This window comes from Podarcis pityusensis (genome assembly GCF_964106645.2).
Source record: "Podarcis pityusensis genome assembly, chromosome: 15".
Lineage (NCBI taxonomy): Eukaryota > Metazoa > Chordata > Lepidosauria > Squamata > Lacertidae > Podarcis > Podarcis pityusensis.
The window spans coordinates 41778476-41802147 of record NC_138040.1 but is presented as its reverse complement, the minus strand read 5'-3'; the positions used below and the strand labels follow the sequence as shown (position 1 = coordinate 41802147).

The window sequence follows — 23672 nt, the reverse complement described above, 5'->3', positions numbered from 1 at the left end:
CGTGGCTCCCGATTGGCAAAGCTAGTACCACGTGGTGTGCAAACACGGCCGTGTCTAGTTTTTCACGATTAACTTTACTAAGCATTTAAAGCTTCCGCCGCGCGTCAGGAGAGGGGGGGCGGAAAATAGTTCCCGAGATGCGGACGGTTTCTGGCCTGCGTGGGCTGAGGAGACCCTCAGACAGCTCCTTACGTCCTCTCGCCTGAGGCTGGAGCGCGGCTGCAACCCGAGACGGAAGAGAAAAGGCATCGGAGAGTGTGTGTTGACGGCGGAGGGATACGTGGTTCGCCCTGGTCGTCGGTTTGAATGGGGCGCGCGAGGCAAGAGCAGGTCGGGCGTTGGGGAGCCGCTGAGGCGCCGCTGAGGCAGCTGGGCCTGCCTCGAACTGGGCAGCAGCTGAGGGGAAGTGAAGGTAAAGGAACGGGAAATGCAGGTGCCCCTTATTAACTCTCCAGTTAATTAATCTGGAGTAACGCGTCTCCGCTATGGTGCCTCAAATGGAGCTCCTTGAGTAGTTTTGAATTTTGGCGGGGTGGGGGGAGGGGAGGAAGATCGAGATCTACTGGGGTGATCGGGATCCACTGGGTGATTGCAGTAGATGTGTCATTCCCAAATTGTTTCAGTGGCAGCAGCTAAACGATCCTCTCTACTCCCCACTTTCCGCCCCCTATTTTATAGCTACAAGCGAAGGGGGTAACCAGGAGTTTATTTCTGCGCAGGAGAACTGTGAGACTCCCAGCAAACAAAATTCCCTGGCTCCCGATTCTTTAATTCGAAACTGTGGTTGGTGGATCTCTGGGATCTGGTCAGAAACAAAATAGTCCTGAAGTATTGCTTCTTGGCGGATACATGGTATGTATATGTATATATAGTTCTAATCAGTTTCCCCTTTCTGGGGGTACTCAGTGGTATGCAGTATCGGCGCCGTATTTTCTAGAAGAAAAGCACTGGTTATGACTGAGGGGAGCTAGGCAGTGTGTCCGAGTCCCCTTCTGATTCCTGGATCCAGGACGGATTCAATTCTAGTTTCCTGGGGAGGTAATGGCCCTCTCCAGTATGGTTTATTAAGGTAACAAAGGAAGTTACTCTTTGCCAGATAGCAAATGGGCAGGCCTCCCTACCTCAACTCGCTGGTAGCTAGAAAGAGTAAAGGCCAGAATTGAGGTGTGTGGGAGGTAGAAGCTAGAAGCAAGGCTTTGATCTGGGCAGCTGGGACACAACACCATGCCTGATTTCTGCTGGAATCCAAGGCTGCGGCTATGAGAGAAGCAAGACCCTCTCAGGGTGTTAACGCTATCAGCCCCTCCATTGGAGGCTCAGGCATCAAACATTTTAGGCACATCCAACTGAGGCATGATTGCTGATGGGCGGGTCCATTTGGACATAGAAGGCGGCAGAACAGGGCAGGGGACACTGTTCTGGGCTCCACTTATATGCACACTGTTAATGCACGTGGGTGCTAGGAACAGAACTCAAATGCAAAATTGTTGCCGCCTGTGTGCGTAAATAAACCATATATCCTAAAGACACCACAGTCTTCGCTGTCCCTCATTCTGAGGAAATCAAATCCTGGGTAAGCGCCTGGAATCTTGCACTACTTGGAGATTAGGGTGGCATTCAACAATGTACTGTTAGAAAAGTTATGTGCCTCCACCGCATGATGGCAAGAGCCCATGGGTTCTAGGCATTCACCCAGAGTCTCTGGTCCTAGTTTGAGGCAGAGACTGTTGTAGCTTTAAGAAATATGGTTTATTCACCTATTTACATCTTTGGTCTGCATGAAGGGACTCCATATCTTACAGCATAGTCATTTCAAGAGGGGCTGGTACCCCACAGCAGTGCAGCACCTCTGCAGCCAGCCTGCATAGATATGGATCCCAGACCTTCTTTCTCCTTCCCAGAACCCCTTGCTACCAAGCTCCCTTTTCCTGTCACCTCTAAACACACAGTTACCCTGGCAACCTTCCAAACCCCTGTCTCTGTTCTTACTTTGGGGGGACGGGACAGTTCTCTTGCATTTTCAGTGGCTGTGTTTTCTTTCTCAATGGCCCTAGCTTGGCTAGGTTTTGTCTAGGCCAGCCCAGCAATTCCTCTTCAGTTTGCATTTCTCCCTTCACATCCCAAATCATCAAAATCCTACCATTTATTTCTAGTTATTTCCATCTATAACTATATTTTTCTGACTCTATTTTTCCATTAGCTTAAGTAGAATTTACTGACAAAGAAACAAAATTCAAGGGTTGCAGTTATGTATTATAAGCCTTGCATAGGTTTATTATGAACTAAAGCATTCAGAAAACTCAGTGGGGCTTACTCCCAGGACTGCAGCTTTTAACAGATGTATTAGAAGCTGGTTTTCTTTCCACACTTCTTGGGGATGAAGGGTTAGCATGTAATTACTCTGAAGTAAGTACCACAGTATTCAAATGGGGTTTGCACCCAGAAAAGTAAGCCTGCAGGTTGCATCTTCACTCTGAAGTAAAACTTACGGTTGTCAGTGGGATTTATTTCTGTGTAAGTAATATGCATGTGGAATTGTGATTGTGTGCTTTGAATGTGTGTTTTAGTTCTGAGCTCTATGCATTCAATGGGGCTTACTCCCAGAGAAGTGTGCATATATTCACAGCTTTAATTTATAAAGGCCACTATTCTTTTCACATTTGGTTGGGGGGTAAGCCTTAAATTCTGGACTGACTTTTGAAGAGGCATGCATGTATCTGTATCCTGAACCCCTACCCACCAGACAAAGAACTCCAGTTCTTGTTCTACCAAAGTCTTTAATGCTCAGATCAGATTGCTACATAAGGCAAACTACATTACAAGATTTAGAGGTAAATACTAGGTAAGATACATGGCTAAGCATCCAACACATGGCACACTCACAGCTAGGCCTTCCTTTTGAAGAGTGGGGCAGGTGCTTGACAAGCAGTTAAGAGTCCTGGGATTGGGCAAGCAAACAGGCACTTGTTTGGGTTGGGGCACTGAATGAGGCTTTTCTGCTAGAGACATCTGTTGTTGTATCGGGTTCCTCATCAAGGTCTGAATCTCATCCGCCACCCCAGTCTCTGAGCCCTCTCTCACATCAGACACTATTTTGAGTCCTCATTCCAGCATGGAATCGGCTAATATCTTGCTTTTGTCTCAAAAACAGGAGAGCTCCGGCTTTGCAATGGTATCTTGGTGCAGAAGTTGTGGTTTGGAGACAGAATCCGTGTTCCCAGCAAAGGAATGATTTGCATCACTTATAAATCAAAGGCCGTAAAGACTTTTCCAATGGAAACTCGGAGTAATAGGAAGGTGCTTTCTGAATGTTCTAATGTGCAAACCAACCTACATTTGGGGCTTGAAAACTGCATTGACAGTACAAAGAAGGCAGACAGTTGTTCATCAGATGCTCTAATAGTAGACATGTCTACCATGTACAGCAATGCAGGAAGCCATCTGGTAGAGGATCACCCCACCACCTTGGGGGATACAGACTATTTGACACCAAACAAGAATGGTTTTGATTCAACTTACGGAATATCAAGCAGCTATGCTTCACCTCCTGTAGACTTTTCTGCTCTTACAGCAGCTGATTTTGGAATCACACCAAAGTCATTTACGAAACAAAATAAAGGTAAGGATTGAGGAGGTCAGAAATATTTTTATGCAATGTTCCTTGTACATGTAGCATTCTGAATCATTTACACTACAAGAAATATGTAAATGGTAGGCATGAATTGTTAGGACATTGGCTGTCTTCTGGTGGGTCAGGACCCAGTTTTTGCCATGGCCTGCTCTAAGGTTGGTTGCAACAGCAGCGCTGCTACCATTCAGTTATAAGGTAAGAACTTTAAAAAATTGATCCATAAATGCATGTCTAGGTTGAAGGATGGGTACTGGGTCTGAAAAGGTTCAGGTGACAGGCATTTGTCACAAAAATTCTTTGGAACTTTGCGTTTATGCATGCATGCACACACATGCCAGGAGTCTATAAACAAACTTGTTATCTCATGGTGGGCGTCCTTCTCTGTCATGATGAGCATGCTTTTGCTGGGTTCCTATGTTCTAACAAATAATTTGAGCCAATGTGCTCAAAGATTCTCTTGCTGCTCTTCTGCACTAAACCTTGGAGTGGGGTCAAGCCCCTTTCCCACTACCAGTTGCAGGTGATACCTACTCCTGTAATTGCACTGAAATTTTCTCCCACAACAGAGTTATGGAAGTACTCCAAACACAAGGTGATACCATAGGAAAGAGCCCTCCCCTTCAGAAAAAGAGCAGTATCCGTGATAATCACAGATTAATCTGAAGAAGTGTGCATGCACACGAAAGCTTATACCTGAACAAACTTAGTTGGTCTATAAAGTGCTACTGGACAATTTTTTTATTATTTATTTCAACAGCGTCAGACTAACATGGCTACCTACCTGAATCTAGAATGACTGGTTTTGTTATGGCTGCCAAGGCCAGTAAAAATTTGCATTTTTTTCTGTAATGTGTTATTTTATCTACTGTTTTTTCAGTAGAGATATAAATAAAGAAAATTGGGGGTTTTTTGTTTTGCTTTTTGAAAGAGGATGTAAAGGAGTAAAATGTTTGCTTACTTGTAAAGAAGGCAGTCTTCAACTTTTAAGCGGCTCTGGAAATGAAGGTACAGTACACCGGCATTGTTGCTTCGAAAGACTTGGAGCAGAGGGTCCCAAAGCAGTGGTTTGTGAGCTTTATACTGGTGACGTGTCTTTGAAGAGACAGTGGCTGTGCTGCTCTATTGTTATCTAAGCCTGGGCTTTGCAGTATATGTTGTTTCTCTTCCATATAGCAAAGCAATCAGCATTTCTGTTGTCCTTTCGCTGTATTTTACCCAGATACAGAAGGCAGGTAGCCAGTGTTCTTGTCAGGATTGATGTCAGATCTGAGGGCCTTTCCTGTGCTTTCTCTTGCTGTTTGTGCATGCATGCCAAGGGTCTGTCCAGGTGTGGAGCCAGTCAGACAAGTGAGGGCTTGACAGACCTTCATTTCTATCACAAGTGCTGTCATTCCCTTCTTAATACCCGTCACGCTTCCTTTCCTTCCCTCCATTCTTAATGTCCCCCACCCTAGAAGTAGAAGCCTCCTTTCCTCCTCAACAGCCTGGAAATTCTCAATGTGAGTGGTGTTGAGAGACGCCAGGTAATTAGGGATAAAACCAATGAAGTTTTCCAGGCTGTGAACCACAATGCTTGCAAGTAAGTACCATATAAAATACAGACTACCTTTTGATCTAAGGTGCATGGGATCAAGCTTCCGAGACTGCAGCCCTATGCATGTCTACCACTGATTTTGGTTAGGCTTACCTCTGCATAGAATCAGGTGCATGGTGCTCCCTTGAATGACCACCCCTTGATGCAATAGAAGCCATTCCTCTTCAACACCCCTGACATAATATTGTTGAGAGACACCAAGTAAGATAGGGAATTAAAATTACTGCAACGGGCGGGGGGGGGGGGCATGAATTTATCTGCCAAGACCCTCAGCAATTTTTATGTGATCTATGGAACAGAAAGATGTGGGAACCACTGATTTGACACTTGCGCTTCCTTCTCTATTCATTGAATGTTCAATATAGATTGCATTTTGTTTTAGGGGACTCAGAAAACCTGTTAAAAAAATTTAGACGGCGGTCTACGATTGGAGTACGGGGTTCTCCAGAAAATAATTCTCTTATCCAATACATTGCTCACCAAAAGAGAATAAAGAAGCAAGATACTCTGGTAGGTGTGTTGTAATCTGTAATGTGGACATGGAGGCAGTTAATTGCAGATGTTTGCAAAGAATGTACATCCATTTCTAAAGTCTGCCTTACAGACTGAATGGTTGTGAAGTAGATGCTTCCTCTGGGACCAAACAAAGAGGGTGCTGGGTTTTATAGAGTTTTGATGGATGCCCATAGCAGGGGCCAAAAGCATAGCTTTGATAATCAGCTCAAACTTTTGCTCAGCACCCATCCTGCCTCTGCCAAGGGCTGGGTTTTGTCTGATGACAAATGGGAGTGCCTCCTTCCCAGGTCCAAGTTGAGCTTGGACTCCTCACTGTCACCTTGAGTCTTGGAGGCACTAATGCATAGGGAGGGTCAGTGTTCCTGTACGGAAATCATGTATATTATTTTTTAAGTATGTTACTGAATTGTTGTGGCCTATGGGTTTAAACAAAGAGATTTTAAAAATCTGAGAATAAAAAGTGACCATATCCAGGTCAGATATAATGAAGCACAACAAAATTAAATTATGATTTGCCTTTCTAAATTAGTTTTGTTGTGGTTTTTTTTTTTGGAGGGGGTGACAGAGGAAATTGGGTTAAATTGCATGGGTGGTTACAAATAAGACACACACACCCTTCTTCAGGCGGAAGCCATAATTGAATAACCATTTCTTAAAATACTTACATTCACTTTAAAAATTATAAAACAAGTACAATGAAAACAATGTGCAAAGTACACTTCATGTGCAACATGATAAAAACCTTTGGATTGTCAGAACTGGTAATCAATGTAGGAAATATAATTTAGGTGCAATTAAACTTGACATTTCCTTTATGATTGATATGGAAGAAAAGCAAGGCTGTTCTGTGAGACAGTCATTTGTTTTTATGGTGGAAATTGTTTGGATTTTTTTCTGGTATCTTTGAACAGGCTAGTCCTCTTCAATGTCGAAACACTTGGCTAAAGGACAAGATAGCTGCCTTCCAGTTTTCCTTTAAACCACTTGAGGAATCCAAGGAGAGTGCAATCCATATAACTGGCAGCTGTAAGTAAGGAAAATCGAAGCTCAGCCTATATTATGTATATTTGCTATTGAACGTAACAAACAAGTCCAAGAAAGCAACTTAAGTTCCGTAATTCAAACTGAATACCATATTGGCCTGAATGTAAACCGCACCTGCAAATAAGCCGCACCTTAAAAATTAAAGGGGGAAAAAGAAAAAAAGACAATACCTGAATATAAGCTGCTCCCTTAAAATTGGGTTACAGGCTGAAAATCACTGTGGTTGGTATACAGTGGTACCTCGGGTTACATACGCTTCAGGTTACAGACTCTGCTAACCCAGAAATAGTGCTTCAGGTTAAGAAATTTGCTTCAGGATGAGAACAGAAATCGTGCTCCGGCGGCATGGCAGCAGCAGGAGGCCCCATTAGCTAAAGTGGTGCTTCAGGTTAAGAACAGTTTCAGGTTAAGAACGGACCTCCGGAACGAATTAAGTACTTAGCCCGAGGTACCACTGTAATTGTAACTCCAAGCCAATTTAAGCCTTTGATCTTGCAAGCCTGCAAAAGTTACTGTACAGTCACTAAAATCGCAAATTGCTCTTCAATTGCTATAATTTCACAGACGCTTACACCCGTAAATGGCAAATGAATAGTATCAAGCTCACAAATCGGCAATAAAACATTGCTTCCCCCCCCCCCTCTTTTTACCGTATGTGTTTCAGCAGCGATATCATAAAAGCCAATTTTTGTAAGGTCACAAATTTAAGTCACACTTTAGCTTTTCATGGTCGGAATTTGGAAAAAAAAATGAGGTTTATATTCAGGCTAATATAGTACTTTTTAGATAGTTTTCAGTAGGCTGTATCTAGTGTCTTCATCAATATTTTATCTCATCTGCTTGAAATAACTGCCAGAAATCTTGTAAACCACTTTGGGAGGTTACTGTACTTTTTCATTTATAAGACTAGGGTTTTTTATGTTAATGTTTAAAAATTGGGGTCATCTTATACACAGATAGTGCTGAGTGTATTTTCTTAATTTTGAGTCCCCAAGAATAGGGGGCATCTTATACACGGGAGCGTGTTATACACGGAAAAATATGATATATACCTGGAAAACAGTAAAGAAATGCTTTTAAATAAATAATATAAATGAATTAAATGCAGCTATGAAAACTGAAACAAGTCTTCATGAGCAATCTAAAGTGGACCTATCAGAATGTAAGGATTTTGAGGAAAATCGACACTGGAAATCTGTCAGTAGAGGAAGAACCCCAGCTGATATTCAAGTTGACAGTACTGTATCTTCATTACAGAAACATCTCATCAGCACTACTGCTGTTTCTAAGGTATTCTTTCTCTTTCTCTCTGCTTGTGTGTGTGTTGAAACTGGTGACATTAAATTCCCTCTCTAGCTATGTCTCTCGTTCGAAATAAATAAAATTGAAAGCACTATCAAGAGTCTCAGGCTATTCACAATATTTCCCATAAAATACTAGGAAGTAAGTATTTTCTTTGAACTTCTACTGACAAGAGAAGAAAATATTTTGGAGTAGTGTTCAGATGTTTTTAGAAACATTTATCTCTGAAGTTCTTTTTCAACTTGTATACTGATAGCTTCAATTCCAATTATCTGAACTTGGAATTTCTGGTGGGGTGAAAGCCACAATATAAACCAGCCAGAAAAAGATCTTGTTTTCTTCCAAACCATTCTACCACAATTTTTCTCAGAGCAGAGAAGATGATAGCTGCTTTGTAAAAATTGCATTGTCTCTTACCTTCTCAAAGCCAAAGAGAGTTTTCTTTGTTTGCTGTGAAGAAGCTTCTGAGACCCTGCATTTTGGGGAACCTTCTCTGTCTCATGGGTTTTGCCGCTGTAGCAGCTGTAATCTGTTTCTCTTGTGGACTTTTGCCAGAGAGGATGAAAATTCTGCATTTTTCCTTTTGTGGACTCCACAAAAGCAGCAAGATCTGGCTCCTCTCCCCTACTGAAGCTAGATAAAAGGCACATTATTCTTCACAGGAGTGGAGGTAATGATGCCTTCTCCATAACTCCTCTTCCAGCTTTTGATGTGTTTTGCTGAAAACCAGCTCATGCTTGGACAAAACCAGTGGTTTGGTTGATGCCTCAGCAGTCTCCATTGTCTGTGTCCCACCTCCATTTCACCCCCATTTTCCTTCTAAGGCATTTTTTGGTATGCATGTATAATAATGATGATGATGATGATGATGATAATAATTTATTAATACCACGCCCATCTGGCTGAGTTTCCCCAGCCACTCTGGGCGGCTTGTATCCCAAACTTTTGAATGTTGTCAGTATTTGGTCATCTACAGTGTTTCTCAACCTTTTTCCGACTGTGGCCCCTTTTTTCTTTCCTCTTGATACCCTTGAGGGGGTCCAGAAAGCAACTCTGCCTCAGGTTACTCCCCAGAACCTCTCCCACAAGTGGGAGGGGCGTTGCCATTGCCACAGACCAGAACGGGAAGCCTAATTTTGGTTTCTTAGAATTCCTTAACAATGCCAGGTATGAGGCATGGTAAACCAAGTTTACACTAAGAGGCTTGTGTAAACTAAGTGATGTGTCCTTTAAAAATTGACATTTCAAATATCCCCTGCTGTTCCTAGGTTATTCCAGTCTTGCAGGCAGATACTAGGGAATCTGGATGCATCCCTTTAGGAGCAACTCCAGATAAGTCAAAGGCTGGGTGTGGTGAGTACTAACATCCATGTTATTAAGGCTTTATTAAAACAAAAACGTGTAAGTGTTTTCTTTTTGAATGCGATGTTTGAAAATAGAACTAAAATCGTAACTTTGATATATATTGTACAAGACAATAGCAATAGTGCAGTGGAAGGTTTAATAGCTTACTTTAAGCTGCCCTGATCAATAATAATCATAATCATAATCATAAAAAAGAAGGGTGGGATGTAATTCTTAAATTGTAATCTAAAACTGTTATTTCTGATCAAATATGCAAGTGTATTAAGCGACGTTCTGAAAGATAGTAGCGTACCTTACCAGGAAATGATGCTTAACAACTATGCTTATCAAATAGATGGTTTTATAAAAATTTTGGGAAGTTCTTGAAATATGGAACAAAAAGCCACTGGGGGGGATGTTTTTACATATGATTCCCATCTGTTTTGTGATGGTCTGATACAGTGTTGGTAGTTGAAAACTAAAATTAGTCCAGCTAAAATCATAAGTCACTAAGTATTGTTTTCACATAAAAAAAATGGTTGTTCTTGATAAAGTAAAAATCAGTTATCTTTCCTTGCTCCCTTGTGCATGGAAAGAAAGTCTCATTTAGTTCAGTGACACTTACATGTATAGGATTGCAGGCTTAATCCTTTATAACAAATGCTCACAATATTTTAGCAATAATGTACATAGTACAGGAAGGCCTGGAAAAATCATTGGCTTAATGCTGCCACACACCACTTGGAAAGTCTTTCTGGCAAGCATAGAATTGGATCTATATCGTCCCCCTGAACCAAAATCAAACTTGTCAATTTCACTGCTGTGAAGAAAGATCCTTTGGTGTGGGTTGGGTAGCCTTTCATGAAAATACTACTTCAGTGTTGCTGTTGACTCAAATGTGATATTACTAGATTTGTAAGAAACATGCTCTCTTTCCCTCCCGCCCAATGTTCTACTAGCATGTCCTAGAGAGAATTTTTCACATAGCCACATACACATGTACACAGTAGAATTATTGAATATATTTTAGCAATACAAATAGTTTGTAGCTTACTCATCTCCTCCCCACTTTTTTTTTTTTTAACTACCTGTGCAGAATTAAGCAGCAATGCTACATCTAATCAAAGCTGTAAGAAAGTTAGATTTGCAGAAAAACAGAGCTTGGAAATATTTGATGGAAACAAGCCACCCATTACCCCCATACGAAAAGAACAATTGCCTTCTAATTCTCTTCATTCTGCTTTGAAGAAAACGCCAGTAACTACGTTCACAGAAGACATGAAGGTTGGTTATATGACCATCATTTGTGTAGTATAAGCTTTGTGTGTGTAGCAAAATCATTAAAATTGGGAAAACCTAAACATATTTGAAAGTCAACATTTGTTTAGATTTCATAAACAGAACAGACCACCTACAAAATCCCATTCAGCAGCTGAAGATTGATAACACTACTCTTTTATAGGGACATCTTGATAAAAGGACGGAGGAAGGAAGTGAAGTGCTCCGAGATTGCAAAAACTCTGAAACACTGCAAATAGGTTTGAAATGCTTTCTCTCTTCCCACTCCTCTACCATGAACTCAAACTTATTCCTAAGTCCTTAGACATGAATTGAACTTGGTTGCATGAAACTATTTAGGAATCTGTCAACACAGCTTGAACGTTCATCTTGTACAAGTAATATTACAGAAAGAAGTACCGGACCAATAGCTGAAATGAATATATGCAGCAATGATCTAGAATCTGACATATTTGACACCTTTTTGTAGATTGTCCGTTACGTAGACGAAGAGAAGCCATGTTCAGTGCATCAGGTTCAAGAGAAAAAAGTTCTATCAAAAGTCCTGACAAGCAGCCCTCGTCTCAGCCAAACTTTGATTATGTTAATGTAAGTTGGCTTCACACTTTTTTTTGTGTTGTGCCATTTTTATATATTTGAAGCAGGAATGTTCAGATATCTGTCTGGATTAACCCTTCTCTTGCCATATTTAGCACTGTACACATTTGCATTTTATTGTAAAGCATGTTTGTAATTTTACTTTTGTATTACAGGAGCTTCTTCAACAATCACCTGATGTATCCACTTCTGAATATGCTGTAAACTCTGATGTGGAAGGTGAAGTTCTGTTCCTGTATTCTTACAGTTGAATTATTCACCATTATGAGTTAATTCATGTATTACACATTACCACTGCAATTTAAGAGTTGCCACTCTGTGGTTTTGTGTTGCAGAATGTTAAATATGAACCTCATGCCATGTTGCTGGCTCACAGAGAGGTGCAATACTGTTGTGTGAAGGAATTATGTAATTTGATAGGTTCGTGAGGTTTCCATTTACAGATATTACTGATGGGGTGTGGGACACAACTAGGGTGAAGCATTTTCCACACCATGACAGTCTCGACAATGAACGGTAAACTAAAAAACAATGTGAGGCTGCCAGATTATTGGGAATATCCAGCTAAGTCATACTCAGAATGGATCCACTGAAATTAATTGATTTCATTTGATCTGCTCTTGAGTCTGATAAACACTGGAGATCACCAGTTAGTTCTGACCCACCTATATTAAATGCAACACTTCCTGAGTGTATATTACCATGTTGATATAGACTTGGGATATTTTCAGTAGAAAATAAATGCCTAAGAACATAGTCCTTGTGTATAATAAATGCATGAGCACTGGAAGGATTCTAACGGAAAAGGTTTGAATTACTGGTTAAAACTTTTGGAAGGAGCCCATTGCTGCATATGCAGCAAGCTATCAGTGTGGCTGAGCTATAGTGTCAAGCCTGCAGATGTAATTTGAGTCTTGTTCTCATTTTTAGAAACAAAAAATAGTTCTCCGGAATTCCAGGCAACTTCCACTAGAACCACCAGGTCATCTGCTAAAAGGAAGGTGGGTTTATTCCTTTATCAGCACAGAGTTACTCTCTCTTAAGAACTAACATTGCAGTAAGTGAATATATTGCTTTTTTATTATGTGCTTGATGATTGCATAATTTGTTGTATATCATACATCACTCGGGTATATTTTAATGTTGAACAGTTTAGAAATGTATACATAGAGAAATATGTGTAAAACACTTTGTTTAGATTTGATATACTCACACCTGTGAATTTACAGAGAAATGTTTTTCAGTCCTCCATCAGCTATTTTGTACATGCTAGTTACTTTTAGAATGTGTAATAAATTAATATCTCTTGCATAATTGAAAAAAACTGGCAGAGAAAATTATCAGTGAAATGAGATTTTTTTTTTAAGTTTTGTAGCTGCCTAATACTACTTTGCATTTTTTAAATACACATTGCCCTATGTAATTTTTGTAGTATAGCAGCCTCTTGACTTTTAAAAATTGGTGTTTCCTTCCAGTCTATCAACAAAGCAGAAGAAATGGCTCTTAACCCTACAAAAAAACCCCTCCCAAAATCCACCAAATTCCAAAAGGCAGAAGCAGCAACGAAATCGGCTGAAAAGAGAACAGTAAGTTACACAGGTTTAAAACTAACCGCTCCCATATGCTTTAAAAATAGGCTACAGATTGTTTGTTTTTAAAAACAGACTTTTAAGCCACTTACTGTAATTGTGTCCTATAAGCAGCATTCCGTGCATTGGTGGAATCCTAGCCCAGCTGTGAAGGCGTGAACCCAGTGTTTCTCAGTATTCTCCTACACACACAAAGAAAACAAGAAAATGTTTTAGCCACTGTGCACTTAGTCACCACTGTCCCCTCTTCTCTCCTGTGCCCTTTCTGAATGAAAGGGAGGGAAGCTGGTATCCAATCAGGATTAATGTTGGAAAGGGAGTTTGCTCAGCCTACATGTGGCCCAGTATAAAAATTAGAAGCCTAGTTTCTAGCAGAATCTTCAAATGTTATTGTTCACTTTCCAAGGGTAGTTATTTATTTTATTTTCAGTGTCATGGTTATTAATTATTTTCATGGGTGCTGTGTTGTCGACCCTCGTTCAGTGTAGTTGTCACTAGTACACTAAAAGGTAAAGCCCCCCTGACACTTAAGTCCAGTTGCAGACGACTCTGGGGTTGCGGCGCTCATCTCGCTTTACAGGCTGAGGGAGTTGGCATTTGTCCTCAGACAGTTTTTCCGGGTCATGTGGCCAGCATGACTAAGCTGCTTCTGGCGCAACCAAATACCAAAACCAGAGCAGCACACGGAAACGTTTACCTTCCCGCCGCTTTCAAACTGCTAGGTTGGCAGGAGCTGGGACAGAGCAATGGGAGCTCACCCCGTCGCGGGGATTCAAACTGCCGACCTTCTGATCGGCAAGCCCAAGACTCATGGGTTTAGACCACAGCACCACCCACGTCCCTTAAGGTAAAAGTTAAAGGTGAATGATTATCTGTCAGGAGAAGGAGTGTTCCATTGTGTCTTCTAAATATCACCAGGCTGTCAGAAGCAAGGTTTTTGGAAAGAGGAGAAGAAGGAAAAAGAAGGAAAAAGCATTGTATGGGGAGCGACAAACTGTTTCAAAGAAACCTCTCTTGAGCCCAATTCCGGAGATGACAGAAGATTTCTCTTTTATGTCATCTTATCAAAGCACACCAAAGTCAGAAGTTTCTATCTTCGGTATGTAAAACTGTTGTTTGCTTTTCTGTTTTCTGTAATTAGTAGCTGATTTAGAGTTCATTTTAATTAGTTTTGCATGCTGACAGCAGGGTTTTTTGTTTCTATCAGCAGGTTCTGAAACGGCTCAGTCTTCTGAAGGTGTCACTTAAAATCTTAACGGCTAGGCCAAAAATTACTAGCAGACCTTGACATTTGAATCTAAAGTCTCATTTAGCATTTAATAGCCTGGCCCTTTTTTGTGGCATCAAAGCAGCTAAGTAAGAGGTAGGGTAAGCAGAGAAATTGGTCAAAGAGAATATTTCAGGAGAGAAGTTGGAAGTCTTTTGGAAGACCAAAAATAAATCCTACACAAATTGGCCACTATTTTACTTTTGGGTCATTCCATATCAAGTGATCCAACTTTTTTATCTCATGTCATCCAATTTTCTTAATATTTTGTACACTTGTTGAATGATCAAAACTAAGTTTACATCTCAAAATTTTATTTTTTATCTCATCCTGTTTGTGAGTTAATGAGGGTTTGAAATGTCAAAAAATTGACAACTTTGACCTTAACACAAAACCTTAAAGCTCAGCCCAGAATTGAGATACATCAAAACTAAAAACACCAATCTCTTCAGAATTTTGTGGGCTTTAATATAATATGGATTGGATTGGGATAATATGTAACATGGTGGACTTACTTTAAATTTTAAATGTAAGTTACAAAATTGAAAATTTTAAAAAGTGATTTAAAAATATGTTTAAAAAGTTCAAAAATTGTGTTGATTATTTAATATTTCTAAGAGCTACCTGCAAAATTTCACCTTGGGATTTCAATGGGATCACATTATTTATATTGTACAGACATGTCTGCCTTACTGGGTTCTATTTAGGATAATCCTATTTAGGATTTTCTTGGAGTAAAATATAACAGAATAAACAACACTTCAAACTATAATATCATTTGCTGCAGGCATTTCTTTGAAAAGTTATTCAGTTAAAAGGTACCTGAAAAGCTAGTCAGGCTTTTCTTTTAAAAATGTGTTCCAAAGCTGAGTGATAACTTGCTGTTGCATGATAGAAATAACGCATTGAAAAAATTCTTGTTAGTACTTCATTTTGTGAACATTAGAACAAAATGCATATCACTGACTTCAAAATAGTAAGATCTGTGAAAAGCGCTTTACTGTTCAGACATCATGCAGAGCTACTGTTTGTGCTGTCCATAGTTTAAAACTGCATGGTTTTGTGCAGTCACCTCCAGAGGCAGTTCAAAACCATGCCTGTGATTTGTGAACATTAGAACAAAATGCATATCACTGACTTCAAAATAGTAAGATCCCTTAACCGTACTTTATGTATTCTTAGCCGTTTGGTATTACACCTGATGATTAAAACAGAAACAAGTTTCTTCTCTAATTGAAACTTTATTTATCTTAGATGATTCCAGCTCTAGTGTCCTGAATGCAGAAAACCAACCTAACATACAAGATAGTAGTAGTAAGGACAACAGCTGTCTGCATTCCAGCCTCAATCTTGTGATGGAAGATGCTTTACCTGATAATGTATCTGGCTCATCCTCGCAGCTTCTTGACATGGCTACAAATGATACGAAAGATACTCTTCCTTGGAACCCACTTGAAAAGAGCTCTCCTGAGAAACCGAAGAGCTGCTATTTCCCAAGTGTTGAGGATTTTGAGTCTAAAGCACCTGGAAACAATCCCAGTGTTCCTAGAGATAATGTGAACAAACTGCCTCCTTGGACAGTAAATGACTCTGAACTCCTAGATAATTTACAGTGTTCTATAGAGGAATCTTTCAGGAGTGTAACCAGAAGTAATAAAAAAAGGGTGAGACGTAGCATGAGACTGCTTAAAGATGCGGAAAATGATGGGCTTGCCTGGATTCAGATGCCTGATGATAATGTCCTAGGCCAAGCTGTCCTGGGTTCTGCTGGCAAAGCCCGGAAACGAAAGTCCACCTCCCGTTGTCCAGAAGTGGAGCCACTTCATCCAAAGCAAGGGACTAGGGACCAAATGCTCTTGCCAATGAAGGAAGGGCAGAAGAAAACCCATGTTGCAATGGGCCCTTCTGAATCCAGGAGGAAGAGCATCAGTGTGCCGAGTCTTGAAGAAAACCAAAATGCCACCTTGCACAACCAGAGAAACAGAAGAAGAAGCCTTGGCTACAAAAGTGATCGCTGCTACCAAAAGGATCTCATAAATCAGAAAATTATTTGAGAGTCAAACTAAAGTGCCTTTAGAAAGGTGAACATTTATGATTTCACTTCAGTGAATATAAGCTAAAACAGTGTTTATATGTGCTGGTTGATTTACATCAGTGGTTCCCAAACTTTTCCCTCATGGACCACTTGAAAACTGCTGATGGTCTTCGTGGACCACTTACCAATTTTTCTGCAAGTTGTAGCAATTCTAATGCACTATGCTAGATGCTATATTATATTTAATTGTATTTTTTCTTGCTTTTATTTTTTATAGTGCATTACAAATAGCGTTCCATAGAATTCAAATTATAATGTGATAAATTACTATAAATGAACCTAATACAAATACAATTAAAAAACAACATGAGAGAGAACTTTGAGGGAGGTGGGTTGATGTAAAAACAAAAATAGGGAAATTCAAAGATGGAGGTTCTTTTCAGAAGTAATTGGAAATATAAAGATATGGTTCGTGACAGCATAAAGCTCGTAAACCCCACCCACTGTTGGCTTTTGGAGTCCCTAAATTTCAGACTGCACACTGGAGCACAGCCAGAAAGCTGACCTCCTTGGTTAGTGATGGTAGACGATGATGGAAGCGTTGAAACCAACATAGTTTCATTTATGACATTTACAGTGCAATCCTATGCATGTTTACTCCTGCTGTGTTTAATTGAGCTTACTGCCAAGCATTAGTGGACTAGGCTAAGAAGGCATTGGGAGGGCTAGTGAACTTAAGCTTCATTGTATTTACAATCCAAATCTTTATTATGGTCATCAACCAGCATAAAAGGGTGGGATACAGTCATTTAAAATCTGAAAAGTGTTTTGGAAAGGTAAAAGGTATTAAAACAGAAGGTGAATATAAAAGTCTAGAAGAATTTAGAAGCAGCTAAAAGAAACTAAAAAGGGATAGGAGCATTGGGCGGGTGTGGAAGAGCATAAAAAGGTTGATATATAAAAGATTTTAGTTGCCACTTCCTATTTCCACATGGATTGAAAATCATCGTTCATAGTTAGTGGGGCAAGGCCACGGGAAAATAAAGATAGTTTAAGCCAATAATTGAGTATGGTCTCCCACACTCTAGCCTCCACTTTTGTGAAGCCTGTCTCTAGTCTCAGAGTAGCATTAGAGACCCATTTTGGGACTTGAAGGACTGACCTTAGTAATTTGGATTGCACAAGTTCTAGTGGTGCAGAATTGGAAAAGGGACCCAACTGGGCACCATAGAGAAGTTGTGCTATTGGCTTGGCTTCAAATAATTTAAGTGCTGCTGGTATATAATGACACCTCTTGTTTTTTTAAAAATTAAGAATTTCTGATGAGCTTCTCTGAGCAATTTCAGCAGCAAGCATAGTCCCCAGAATGGAAGACTACCCCCCCCCCCCAGGTATTTGAAGCAGGAGACCTGCTCAATCTTGTGGCCATCTATGCTTCAGGAGCGGCTCCTAGGCCTTTTGGCAAATGGCTGCAGTAGTTACCGGAAGGAGGTGTACAATATGCCATCCAACTGTCTTAGGGGCTCCGCTCCAGATTTGTGTAGAGTTTAACTCCTGTCTTTTCCCAAAGATTTTCCCCTCTACAGCACGTGCCGTAACCACTTTAACTGCTGGACCCATTACTGGTCTGATAAAAGGAAATTGGGTGATAACAAATCGATCATGTTTAACCTGTCCTCTAACCACATTCCTGTGTTTTGTTAAATACTCAGAGAACACTATATCCCATTTTGGATGGATCCTTCCTAAGGCACACTCGCACAATAGATATAAAAGAGTCCCATGCTCACCAAGTGGGAAAGCTTTCCATTGCCATCTAAATAAAACCTTAAGTGTGGCCTCTTGAATTCAAACAGATACTGACTTCACAGGAAGTTTCTTCCAAACCTTGCTCCATTCATAATCTGATCTCTCCAGACATGCTCTTGGTTATCCAGACGTAATTACAGTGCTCTCCAAGCAGTATTTGTGCTGTCAGCGAATAGCTCTGCAAATACCTTCACTTTTACCAGGAGTGCTGATGTCCAGTCCTTCATAAGGACCCTCTGCTTGTCAGTTTCATCATTGTCTAGGAGTGCGTTAGTCAGTTTTGTGCCTTTTGCCTTATTGGTTTTTGTGGCAACATCTGACAGCTCAAGAGACAATAGGTCCTTGTAACCCCTGCTAGCCAAGGATAACAAGAAAGCTGAAAAGACTCAGAGCATGCTATATAGTTGAATCCTATTGCCCTTTCTAATGGCTTGACTCCTTGGTTTTTTCAAAATTTCATTCCTTATATTTTATTCTTCTGTAGCATTTTAAAATTTTTAAATGGGCATCATGTTTCTTTCTAGAAACAAAGTAATGATAATGTATCACATTTTCTCTTTTCAGAGACCGTATCCTGTGTGTATCAGAAGAGGGCAGTATGGCATAACTTACAAATGAGCATATTTTATAAGGTTGCCTTTTGTTTTGTGTACTATATAGCTCGATCTTTAAGACACATCAGAAACATTTTAAAAAATAAAATGCTATGGGCCTGATCCATTTTAAACTAGTATTCACTTTAGTTCTTTTAAAATTAATGGAAATTAGTTGTAACTAATTTGCTACATTGTCTAATCCAACCAGTTTGAAGTCTGTTCAAGCCCCTTTGGTTTCCATGGGAGAAATATAAGTACATGGTTTAATTCACTCTGTCACTATTTCATGTAGTTTCCATGGAACAGTGTCACAGTTCTTGTTCTTCCCATGTGGTCTTGTACAGATACTTCTCATTTTCCATACATGAACCTGACAAAGTTATTTCTGTGTGGAGGATTGTATTTTGCTATAGATTGGAATTTGTTGTAAAATAGAATGAAATGCTTCAAAATATTAAGAATTCTTTATTGTGCTGTTGTGTGTGTTTTTACCTATGCATAGGAGTGTCTCTTCTTGTATTGTACATTATTATTACATTAAGAATATAAACCTATATAAGCTTAATTTTTTTACTTTAAAAGGCTTAGTAGAAATTGATTCTTGTTCGCAAACATGAAGTAGAAAAATGTCCACCTGAAATGATTTTATTATGTTTGAAGTGTGCAACAAATTTTTGTAGAAGTTTTTATTTTCATAATGTGTCATTAAAATACATTGGAACCTCAATCTTGTTCTTACCCCATGGCTGTTGTACTGCAAAATGTAGTGGATATCCTGTAAAAGGTAAGGATAGATGCTTCTTGCCTATGAACATAAATGCAAGAGTCTGGGGGTAATTTGATTATCCATGGCAATTCCTTTCCACTCCTTCCCGATTCTCAACCCCCAATCTTCTGTACCATCCAGGTGCACAATTTTTCTCCCACTGATTAATGTAGGGGTATTGCAATTCTGTCACAAGATGCCAAATACATTTCAGCAGAAGGATGAGGTAAAATGTGTTGTCTGTTCCTGAACCAACTTCAGCCTCATGGAACCTTCTGGTTTCTCCAGATCCATGGAAGAAGAGTGACTTTGAATGCCCATTTGCATGTGATAAGATCAGGAGGATGAGGCATAGCAGATCTGTTTCAAGCTGTGGCCCAAGAAACTGTTTACCTCGGGTTCTAGAGGCTCAGAAATGTCATAGCAGTGCAGACATAATTATTTCTTAAAGCCTTCAGAGATTTCTTATATCTCTCCTTTGATTTTTGCCTGTTCAGGACTGGGTTTTTTTTAAGGTGGTTGCAGTTTCAGTTTACTTTAATTGGTTGTGTGAAGGGGAGGTTAGCTTACAAAAACATCAAGACAAAAAAACCAATCTAGAGCATTTTATTGATACTATGGGGTAAGAATTAAATAAATGTCATCTTTTAAAATGGTTTTGCTTTCCAGTCTTTTTATTATCTGGAGTTCTGCAGTACCTTGTCATTCTGTCTTTGTGTGCTTCAGTTTTATAGACACTGTTGCTTTTCTCCCCGGTTTCCTATTTGTAAGTAGAAAGAACATCTGAGGGGTGAGAGGAACAGGCAGATTTTACTCTGTGATGGATTGGGTTACAGATGCTGATAGGAATTGGTTGCTTATGCAGAAGAGGGTTAAAGTTGCTCATGGGAATTTTTTAAGAGCAAGCATGTAGTTGCTGCAACTCCAGTAATCCAAAGCTAGGAGCTGAAACCTGAGCCAGGGCTGAATCTAAATTGAGGACTTGGAAGTGTAAATAGTGAGTGAACTGAGACTCGTTCAGCACTTATAGGGGAAAGAGGTATTTGGGACCATTGTACTTGAGAGGAAAGAGGAATTGGCAAGGGGCTCCTCACTTCTGAACGGTGTGTAAAGTAAAACACTTCATCCAGTGACCACACGCCTCTGCAAAACACTGTTCTTTTGAGGAGTGAAGAAATGTATACTTTGTAGCTTTGGCACAGTTCTCGGCTAAAGTGGTTATCATGCAACCAGTTGGAGTGCAGAGCTGGGGCTCACCTGCCTCCTGTTTGGAAAATCTGAAACAGTTGCCAGGATGAGCTCTAGTCCAACACTTTGAAAGGGCTGCTTTGCTTGCCACCTTTTCTGCACAGCTATTTTTCTACATGGAAGTGATGTCTTCGTAGAAGAAAATGTGTGCATTGTGTGAACCACAGCCTGTTTTCGCTATGCCACAAGTACTTTACAATCCATCTATTCACGTTACAGTAAACAGCCCCCCCCCCCGGGGGTTGTGTATTAAATTATAAATTGTGAGACAGTCCTTATGGACAGAGGTGTTAAGTTCTTCCTGGCTTACAATTAAATTGGTGGGGAACCTCTGGCTCATGGACATAATCAGCTCTAGATTCAGGTAGGTAACCGTGTTGGTCTGATGCAGTCGAAATAAATAAATAGTCCAGCACCTTAGAGACCAACTACGTTTGTTCTGGGTATAAGCTTTTGTGTGCATGCACACTTCTTAATCAGCCCTGTTTGGCTTGCCATGTGGCTTTGCTTCTCTGTCACATGATGTCATATGACACCTGGGTGGGAAAACTAAACCCTTGCACTACAGCAACAGAAATACATGCCAAATTCAGGATTGCAGCTGGAATGTAAGTCAGAAGTGCATTAAAAGTGTATGCTCAATTCCTCCTTTGAAGTTGAATCAGATGATTGGCAGTGAGCATCTCCCACCCACCCAACCTGTCAAAGTGGCTTGGAGGATGGGTGCAGGAATATTTGATCCACTTCACACAGGCACACACACCCCTGAATTGAATCCTAAATTCATGTATTTTGTAGTTGCTACATAGGTAGATTTTTTTTTAAAGTCTTTAATATGAAAGACTTGTGTGCAGTGCTTTTTGTTTTAAGAGTGGACAGGCTCAGCTTTTATTTGTGTTAAACTGCTTTGATAACCATCGTGAAAAACTTGAAATAATTCAACTGCAGCATTTCTCAATGGGAGGACAAGCTCATACTGATTGCAGTTTGCATTTTTCTTCTAAAGGGTGGGAGGTGTCATAGTTCAGTACGGAGGTTACCAGACTCAGTGCCTGCCATTTCCAGTTAAAGGGCTTGGATAGGAAGCTTCCTAAAACCAAATCAGTCAGTTTGTCTATCTGACACAGTATTGGCCACGTCACCTGAGATGCTGGGAAGCTGCTGCTGTCTCCATCATTTGCTACCTGCTATTTTTTTTTAATAGAGATACTGAGAATTGAGCCTGAGAACTTCTGCATACAAAACATGTGCTCTACCATTGAGCTGTGGTTTCTCTCAACAGAGTTCTTTTTCCCTGATGATAAAAAAAAAAAAATAGCTCACTGATTTTCTTGCAAATTCCCAGGCAGCTGCAGAATTCTGGCAATGTGATCAGAGGAAGGGAAAGACTGATCTTGTTGCAATGTTTGACTGTCTTTGTAGGGACTAACCCCTCAGTATTAGCCAGCATTGTGCTGTTTTTATAGCTGTCCTGTAGCTTGCCTCTTGTCTGCCAAAATAACTCTATATGCGTTAAAATTAGATCAGGGTTTGGCTTTTTTAATGGGATATTTGACATTTTCAGTACCATCAAACAGTTGCACAAAGTGGTGACAATACAGCTCACTTTAATACAGCAGATTCCTTGTATGCTTTCAGGGCAAGAAATGCTCTGTTGTCCCATTTCACTCTGCCTGTTGACTGCAAGTTTGAAAACCTGCATATCCTTGTGTGATAAATTGCTGCTGATTCCATGCAGATTTCTTACACTGGACGTATCACTGAACGGGTTGCCTTGTGTGAAGCAACTGTAAAATTCACTCCTTTAACAAATCACCTGTAGCTGGTGTAGAGGGGAAGAGGAAAGGGCTCCATGATATGAGCAAGGCTGAGGTGCAGGCTGTGGGCGCTTAACTACCAAGGCTGAACACAGGGGTGAGAACAGTTTACCCACAGGCATCTTGAACCACCAGGCGTTCCAGGTTGGTCTGTGAGGCCATTTTTCAAATTAATAAAGCCACACTGGCTGACATCACTCCATTAGGCAGATGAGGTCAGCTGATGGAAAGGGGTAAGGTTTAATTGGCTGTTGATTGCACAGGCCAGTTCCCTGGAGGTTACTGGAGTGTGCATCCAATGCAGCTGTATTTAACACGCCCCCCCCCCGCCCCACACCAGCAAATGAGGAGGGAGTTAGTTCCTGCTCAGTTTGGCAGAATTCGGGGTAAACCCCTAATCAGGATGTTTTTGCTTCTATTTTTTTAAAATAAATTTTATTAAGTTTTCCATCATAATAACACAAACCACAAAGCAAAATGATACACAAAAACAAAAAGGGGGGGAAGTAGAAAAAGAAAAGAAAAGGGGGGAACAATAAACAAATATACAATAAAAACAAACTTAATTCTTCCCAAATCCAACTTTTTAAACATCTCAATTGACTTCCTCAAGTCCCTCCCTTCTGAGTTTCCTTGTAAATTAAAAGTAACAGCTTTCCAATATCCTTATTAAACTAAAACAATTTCCAATTATAGTCATCTTATTCACTTTTCTTAACATTCTAAATCCCATTTATTTAATTATAACTTATCCTAGGCCTTTTTGTTTCTTTCAAGTAATTTCAAATTTTTTATATTACAATATTTGTTCAAATAGTCCTTAAATTTCCTCCAATCCTCTTGAAACTCCTCTTCTTTCTGGTCGCGGATTCTTCCAGTCAGGTCAGCTAGCTCCGAAAAGTCCATCATCTTCATCTGCCAATCTTCCACTGTTGGTAGTTCTTGTGTTTTCCAATTTTTAGCAAGTAATATTTGAGCGGCCGATGTGGCATACAAAAATAATTTAACATCTTTCTTGGGCAATTCTAAACCTTTTATTCCAAGGAGAAAGGCCTCTGGTTTCTTAATAAATGTATATTTCAACATTTTTTTCAGTTCGTTATAAATCTTCTCCCAGAAGTCTTTCACCTTGGGACAAGTCCACCACATATGGAAAAAAGTACCTTCTTTTTCTTTACATTTCCAACAAAGGTTATCACTTTTGTGATAAATCTTTGC

General features: G+C 40.1%; 1 protein-coding gene across 8 annotated transcripts; it reads left to right on the top strand.

Annotated features, from left to right (window-relative positions):
• The first annotated feature begins 97 nt into the window (after window positions 1-97).
• CDCA2 (cell division cycle associated 2) lies at window positions 98-20045 on the top strand. Of its 8 annotated transcripts, none has more exons than XM_080982363.1 (16): window positions 99-330; window positions 679-852; window positions 3152-3619; window positions 5608-5735; window positions 6653-6767; window positions 7894-8075; window positions 9356-9440; window positions 10528-10715; window positions 10894-10969; window positions 11200-11318; window positions 11483-11546; window positions 12258-12328; window positions 12803-12913; window positions 13835-14015; window positions 15438-16264; window positions 18592-20045. In XM_080982363.1, the coding sequence occupies exons 3-15, from the start codon at window positions 3229-3231 to the stop codon at window positions 16235-16237; spliced, it is 2511 nt and encodes an 836-aa protein (XP_080838489.1). In that variant the 5' UTR covers window positions 99-330; window positions 679-852; window positions 3152-3228; the 3' UTR covers window positions 16238-16264; window positions 18592-20045. The 8 variants fall into 8 exon arrangements, with proteins under 8 accessions (XP_080838485.1, XP_080838489.1, XP_080838491.1 ...); XM_080982360.1 differs by having other exon boundaries at window positions 294-412; window positions 720-852; XM_080982362.1 differs by lacking the exon at window positions 99-330 and adding an exon at window positions 397-412.
• Window positions 20046-23672: the final 3627 nt, after the last annotated feature.

What these genes read in the sequence shown, in the direction of transcription:
- CDCA2 (XM_080982359.1), top strand. Translation starts at nt 307, where the DNA reads ATGGGGCGCGCGAGGCAAGAGCAGGTCGGGCGTTGGGGAGCCGCTGAG. An exon ending in CGTTCACAGAAGACATGAAG is followed by an intron (nt 10,716 to 10,893) that starts GTTGGTTATATG and finishes ACTCTTTTATAG; the next exon opens with GGACATCTTGATAAAAGGAC. An exon ending in CAAACTTTGATTATGTTAAT is followed by an intron (nt 11,319 to 11,482) that starts GTAAGTTGGCTT and finishes TTTGTATTACAG; the next exon opens with GAGCTTCTTCAACAATCACC.